We start from the raw sequence: 7,649 nt of genomic DNA on the forward strand, positions 1-7,649 counted from the left end.
AAGCTTGCACCTTTGATCCATTCCCTGCATCCTGCTGGGGCCTTCTCCTTCCTGAGGATGCTCTGGTCCTAGTCTCTATAGGTTGGGGGGCAGAGGCAGAAAGAAGAAAGAAGGACTCAGTTCTCTTCTGAGCCTTTAGTCACAGGTGTGGGATGGTCAAATGAGTAGAGAAAGAGAAAACACAGCTGTAGCTGAGGGACGACTGGGATCTGGTTTGTAGTACTAAGCTGACTTTCACTGAGATTTTGCTGTGTACCAGACACCGTGTTAAGTCCTTTCCATGCATCAGTGCAAACCCCATGGAGCAAATAGTAATTAGCCCTATTTTGCAGATGGAGAAACTGAGGCTTACAGGTGAGTGTTCATTTGCCCAAGGTCACATAGCTAATACATGACCAAATCACTTCCGTGTACAACCATGATCCAAAGCAGTGTGAACTATTACTCACTTTAACCCAACAAGCCTGCAAAAGGACCCCAAGACCTTGGGGTGGGGGGAAAGCTTCTCTGCAGTGAGATGTGACCACTCCTGGGAGGGGGGTGGGGTGGAGTACAGCTTCAAACGCTTTCCATGTAATGCACTAAAATTATTTCTGAAAGGCATTAACTTGCAAGCCTGCCTTGGAAATGACAACATGGAGAGTAGGTTAAACAGGTTTTTTTCTTCATCCTTGAAAAATGGAAACTCCTAATCTCAATTTGCTTTCTTTCCATTTGCCCCTTTCTCTTAAAAGCAGTGTGCCTTCAGAATTTTAGTTGTTTGAGGGATTATGTTCAGTTCTAACTGAGCCCTGGGTGTGATTGCAGGCATATATATGGTTGTGGCACGTAGCAGCCGTTACCTCTTCTGATATCATGGCACATGACTTTGCAATGATCACCTCCCTCCATTCATTTTCCGGAGTGTCTCCCAGGGACAGGAGAGGAACCCAAAGCAGGTCAGTGCCTTAGAGAAGGGACAAGTGTTTCCCAAGCCATGTGGACAGCATGTCACAGTACCTTCCTGTAGATTTACCTCCTAACCAGACCTTGTCTTCTTGGGAAAAAATCAGGAAGCTTTTTGAACAACTTAGACCATTAAACACAAGAAGATGGACATATTTTTATAGGAGAGGAAGAACTCAGTTTCATCCTAGCAGGATTTGCTGTCTGGTAGCTGAAGGTGAGGGACCACTCTAATTTAAATCTGGGTATTCCTTGAATCACCAGAGTTAGAACATTTCTGGGTAAAAACTGAAAACATGTGACCCTCCGGGTGTCTTCCTTCTCTTTCAAATCTCAAGCTTTAGTAACTCAAAGGCTGGATGGGGCCGTGCAGCTGTTAAAAGGCCCTTATTAACTCATAATGAAGAGAGTGCATTGAGGTGATAGCAAGCGGTAAAGGGAGGAGGGGAGAACGCAACCTCTGCAAAGCTCATGGGGAGCGTGGGTCTCTGCAAGAGCCCTGGAAATGCTGAATGAAAACTGCCTTTCTGCGTACGAGCCGCCTGCCTGCTTCCCAAATGCCGCGTCTGCGGTAACTACAAACTATTTTGTATGCTGCATTAGTGACGCTGCCTTAGCCCGCACATCATTACTACTGAGATAACGCTGGTGTGATGTTCAAGTCCAGTGTCCTTTTTAATTATTAAACCGATGCTGTTGAATGAGTCATTCCACATACCAGATTTTCCTCCTGTGGTTCTATTTCAAGAGACTAGCGCCTTACTTAGTGTGTTCCACTAACACCTGAGTTGGTTCTTAGCCAGCTACCCAATCTGCAAAGCCTTTGCAGAACAAACAGTATTCCCCAGGCTCCAAACACACACAGGCTGCATAAAAAACAAACCCCACGAAAAACTTTACAGTAAGCTCGTCAGTAAACCCCAGATCTGAAAACGCCCTGTTCCCCGTCCGCCAGTCCCCAACTTACCAAGCGGCAGAGCGATGAAGAAGGGTAGCCAGCACAAGATGAACATACCGACCACAATGCCCAAGGTCTTGGCTGCTTTCTTTTCCCTGGAGAACTTAAAAAGTTTGACAGCTATGGAACTCCTGGGGTTGTGGCCCTTGGCCTTGGTACTGCTGAGGGTGTCCTCATGAAAGTTCTTGGAGTGGATCCTCAGGGTCAGCTCCTTGGAGTTGGACATCTCCTTCATGACTCCGGCCTCCAGGTTCTTGGTGGTCCTCTTGGCAACGATGTACACGCGACAGTACATGACCAGAATGACCGCCAGAGGGATGTAGAAGGAGCCCAGGGAGGAGAAGAGGGCGTAGAAAGGTTCTTCAGTGACCCCACATTCTTTGTCATCATTGGGTGCGGGCTCCTTCCACCCAAGGAGAGGCCCGATGGAGATGACTGTGGACAAGACCCAGACGCTGAGGAGCGCCAAGATGGCCTTCCTCCGGGTGACCAGCGTGGGGTACTGCAGAGAGTAGCGCACCCCAATGTAGCGATCGATAGAGATGGCGCACAGGCTCAGAATGGAGGCCGTGCAGCACAGGACGTCCACGGCGGCCCAGATGTCACAGAAGACCCGTCCCAGCACCCAGTAGCCGAGCACTTCCAGGGCCGCCGAGAAGGGCAGCACGGTGAAACTCAGCAGCAGGTCGGCAATGGCCAGGTTGACGATGAAGTAGTTGGTGGGCGTCCGCAGGTGACGGTTGCAGGCCACCGACAGGATGACCACGATGTTGCCCACGATGGCAAAGAGGATGAAGGCGCCCAGCACCAGGCCCACGGAGATGGCCCTGGTGATGTCCAGCTGGGGCAGTGTGGAGTTGCTCGAGGTCTGGTTGGGGCCAGTGAAGTTGGCATTTTTCAACTCTCCCCAGTGGGCAGGTGCTGATGTGTTGTGGCCGGTGTCCAGATCGGGATTCATTTTAGAGTCGGCCCTCCATAGCCTGGGGTGAGCGGGGCTGGAAGGGCTGCGGCCGAGCTCCTCAGCTGCCCTGCAACTTTGCTTCGCCCGCGGTCTTCTTCCCAGAGGCGCCCTCCCGGCGAGGACTCATCTCCCCCCCGGGCAGCCCAGCCCCGGCGGCGCGTCTCCTGCCTGCACCGAGCCGCCCGCTCGCCCGGCTGTCAGAGGGAGGCGGAGGAGAGAGGGGCCGAGGCGGCAGCTCCAAGTTTAATGGTCCACGTCAGGCGCGCCGGGCCGGCCAGGCGGGGAGCGGCGCGGGAGGGGCGGCGGGCAGGGGGGCGCCCGGCTCGGCTCGGCCCGGCCGGCGGCGGGTGTGCGGGCAGCGGCGCCCAGCGCAGCCAGCGCCGAGGAGGGTCTGCTCGCAACCAGCCGCCTCTGGGCTGACTGCACGGCGGTGACATCAGGCGGGGGAGCCCGGCGCCCTGACTCCGCGCGGCACTAGGGGGCAATGCGGGTCCGGCGAAGGCGCCCGCAGCCCCGACGCCGCCACCCTGGGCAGCCCTGGGCCGGCCGCGCTCCCCGCCACCCTCCCCCACCGACCTACGCGAGCCAAGGGTTGGGAGGGAGAGGAAGGGTGACCTGAGCTTGGGGAGCCCCGTCCCCCACCCTGAGGTGCCCGCTGGGATTCTTGCCCCTCCTGTTCACCCTTGGGTCTCAAAAGTGGCGTGGGGTGCTTACCGCTCCTGGGGGAGGGGGCGTCTGGAATCAGCACCCAGATTTAGGGGGATAGGCAACTTGTGTGGAGCCTGAAAGAAGAATTGCCAGGTTAGGCAGCAGGTGAGAGGGTCTTGAGTGGGATCTGAGACCAACCCCCAGCCTTTACCTCCCTGGTAAGCCCAGAGGCTTCTCTTCGTTCATTCGTTTGTTCACTCACTCACTTGTTCATTCAACAAATTGTTAACCGGGTACCCACTGCCTGCGCTGGGGGACATGGCAATTGAAGCAAGTGGACCAAGACCCCTGCCCTCCAGGAGCTTCATTCTACTGGGAGGAGACAGACAATAAACAAATAAGCAAATTGCGAGGTGTGTCTTATGTTGACAAGTGTAACAGAAGATAAAGCAAGGAGGGGAAATGGAATGGTGTGTGTGTGTGTGTGTGTGTGTGTGTGTGTGTGTGTGTGTTGTGGGGGCGGGTATTTGAAATTATAAATGGGTTCCCTGGATGTCACTGAAGTGATGTTGGAGTCAAGACCTGAAAGAAATGAGGAACAAGCCAATGGGCTATTTGGGGGTGAGGGTGAGGGTGATGGTGGTGGTGGCAGCATTAAGAGACCTCCAGACATCTGAGGAAGGGACTTGGGAAATCCAGATTATTTATTGATTTTTTTCCTTTTCTGTCTGATATCCATGTTGGACAGTTATAGGGATACACTTCCAAAGGTGGGCATATGGTGCTTAGGAGAGAAGAAATGTGCTGAGGGAGAGCCTCACGTTGGTTAACATTTTTTCGACACTTGTTATGTCCCAGACAGTATGCTAAGTACATTTTGCATTTTCTGATAATCATAAGAAAGAAGGGCTGTTCTCATCATCATTTCCGTTTTGTGGAAGGGACAAGGTACAGTGAAGTTCAGCTCTGCCCAAGTCCACATAGCCATCATGGAGAGGAGCTAGGAATTGAACTCAACTCTACAAGTCTGTTGCGAGTTGAGCGCTTAGCAGCTGTGTCACCCTTTTCCCCTGAAAGCACTGTAGGGGGTGGATTTATTTCCCTAGATTTATTGAGAAATAATTGACATAACATTGTGTGAGTTTAAGGTATCCAATGTGTTGAATTGATGTACTTAGATATTGTAAAATGATTATCATCATAGTATTAGCAAAGATCTTCATCATGTCCCATAAATACCATTTCTTTCTTGCAATGAGGACATTTAAGATCTACTTTCATAGCAACTTTCAAATATATAATATAGCATTATTAACTATAATTACCATGGTGTACCTTAGATCCCCAGAACTTACTCATTTTATAACTGGAAGTTCATACGCTTTGATCAACATCTTCCCATTCTGCTATCCCCAGCCCCTGACAATCACCACTCAACTCTGTTTCTATCAGTTTGGCTTTTAGATTCCACATATAAGTGATATCATAGTATTTGTCTCTCTCTGTCTATCTTACTTCACTTAGCATAATGCCTCAAGTTTCATCCATGTTGTAGCAATGGCAGGATTTCCTTCTGTCTCTTGACTGAAATAATATTCCATTGTGCATGTGTACTCTGTATTTTTTATTCATCCACCAGTTGATGGACACTTAGATGGTTTCCATCCTTGGCTAATGTGAATAATGCTGCATGAACATGGAGGTGCAGGTAGCTCTTTCCCCTTCTCCTTCTCCTTCCCCTTCTCCTTCTCCTTCTCCTTCTCCTTCTCCTTCTCCTTCTCCTTCTCCTTCTCCTTCTCCTTCTCCTTCTCCTTCCTCTTCCTCTTCTTCTTCTTCTTCTTCTTCTTCTTCTTCTTCTTCTTCTTCCATGTTTATTTATTTTTGAGTGAAAGAGAGAGTGTGAGCTGAGGAGGGGCAGAGAGAGAGGGAGACAGAGGATCTGAAGCAGGCTCTGGGCTGTTGGCACAGACACCAACGTGGGGCTCAAACTCACAAACTGTGAGATCATGACCTGAAGTCGGATGCTTAACTGCCTGAGCCACCCAGGTGCCCCAAGATCCTATTTTCATTTGCTGTGGATATATATCCAGGAGTGAAATTGCTGGATTATGTGGTAGTTCTATTTTTAATTTGGGGGGGAAACTCCATATTGTTTTTCAAAGTGACTCTACCAATTTACATTTGAGGAAGGGAGTGGATTGATTGTTGTAGAGAGAGCTATCTCCCAAGTAGAAAATTTTGAGACCTGAGTGACTAGTACTATAAGGGAACTCACATTTATTGAGCTCCTACTGAGAGCCAAGCATTTACTTGTTTTTGTTTATTCTTCACAACAATCCTTTGAGACTGGCGTAACCATTGTCCATTGAGAGATAAGAAAACCGTGGTTCCAAGAGATTTGGTGCATTCCTGAGGTCATGTGGTTAGTAGACATGTGGCAGAGCAAAGTAGTGACAGCTATAGATTGAAAAGTAAAGTTTGATGCCATCGTTTACTCTCGTCCAGAAGCTTGAACCTAGGGCTTCCCACTGTCTACCTTTGATAATCACTAAAACCTGATATTCAGGGGTGGGGAGCCAGAAGAATGCTCAGGGTGATTTACATTTAAGTCCTCAACCTAAAGGTAGCATCTTAACCTCTTTTTTTATTTTATAAACATGTAATAAAAATATATAAATACATATATGTATGTATTTGGGGAGCAGGGGGTTAACGCACACCTATCCAAGGTTTTAATCTAAGGCTTTAATCGTCTCCTCCCACTAAAATGCAGAGATTCTCACATGCACAAAATACATGGTTTCAAGAGGTTCCCTGAAATTAAGAAATGTGTGGTAGGGGCAACCCTGAAAACAGATTTTTTTTCCCCCTATTTCAATTAAATTTGCTGAAGTGGGTATCTGAAGATTCTAAAAATCTGAGAAACACAGGTTTAAGGTGATTTAGCTCTTCAAGAGCTATCAGAACTTGCCCTTGCCCATCTTCCCATTGTGGTGGTCTAGGAGGCAAAGGGAATTGGTAAACTCCCATAGATAGTCATGTGCCAAGCTGGTTATCAAACTCCAGTTCCCCAGCCCACAGAACAGTGTTCCTTCCTCTGCCCCAAAGGGAAGCCACACATGATATCCACTCATGACTTGGTTCAGGTATCAGAATGTGGAAGAGATTATTGAGCCAGATCAAAAGGTCCAAAATCTGTGCATATTTCAGACGTGATGTCATTTACCGGTGTCTTTCACAAAGTCAAAACAAACATCCCACCCAAAGGTAAACAGGTAGGTAGGTATTAGTCTTAAAAGCAGCCATGTACCAGGACCCCACTAAGTAACCTTTGCTAATGGTCCTTTCCTTGCTGCTCCTCCCCTCCCTTCACAGGAGATACCTCTTAACCCCTCTGGCTGATATCTGACCCACGGAATTGACCATTTGTTTAGGTGTCATGAGGATACAGGCTATATTTCATTTTCTCGGTACTCTCTGGGGCAAAGCCAAGCATAGAGCTCTGACTCACTCGAGGCTTGGGGAAGAAGAACCTTTTCATTATCCATCTGATTACATTACAAACCTCTGATGTCGCAAGCTCCCATTTTTGTGAGCCCTCTAGGAGAAGCTGCCATTGAGTTTGACCTGTGGGGAGACCAAGGCTATACAAGGTTCTGAGATCAGCTTAGAGACTCTATGGGAGGAGACCTCTCACCTGTGACCAGGCAGTTTTACATGGTACTCCCTCTCTAATTCTCTACAGTTTTCTTTTCTTTTCTTTTCTTCTTTTTTTAAAAATTTAAATGTTTGTTTATTTTTTGAGAGAGAGACAAAGTACAAGCAGGGGAGGAGCACAGAGAGAGGGAGACAGAATCTGAAGCAAGCTTCAGGCTCCGAGCTGTCAGCACAGAGCCAGATGTGGGGCTCGAACCCACGAGATGTGAGATCATGTCCTGAGCCAAAGTCGAATGCTTAACCAACTGAGCCACCCAGGCACCCCTCTCTCTGTAGTTTTCAACTCAACCATCCACGTATGGGAACATCTGCTCTGTGTAGGGCACCATGCTAGGTGCTGTGTGCAAATCAAAGATGAATTAAATCAAGCAAGCGATAACCTAGCACTGAGCTAGGTGCTGTGAGAGAGGATGATTTGGT

At 48.7% G+C, this 7,649-nt stretch overlaps 1 protein-coding gene across 1 annotated transcript in view; it reads right to left on the minus strand.

Moving 5' to 3' along the window:
• ADRA1B (adrenoceptor alpha 1B) overlaps positions 1-3,391 on the minus strand; it is a 51,716-nt gene extending 48,325 nt beyond the window's left edge. Inside the window, exon 1 of the mRNA XM_023260079.2 lies at positions 1,913-3,391. Within this exon, the coding sequence (XP_023115847.1) occupies positions 1,913-2,861 (949 nt within the window). The 5' untranslated portion in view covers positions 2,862-3,391. The remainder of the gene's footprint in view (positions 1-1,912) is intronic.
• Between the last annotated feature and the right edge of the window lie 4,258 nt (positions 3,392-7,649).

The sequence above is a fragment of the Felis catus genome, chromosome A1 (genome assembly GCF_018350175.1).
Source record: "Felis catus isolate Fca126 chromosome A1, F.catus_Fca126_mat1.0, whole genome shotgun sequence".
Taxonomy (NCBI): domain Eukaryota; kingdom Metazoa; phylum Chordata; class Mammalia; order Carnivora; family Felidae; genus Felis; species Felis catus.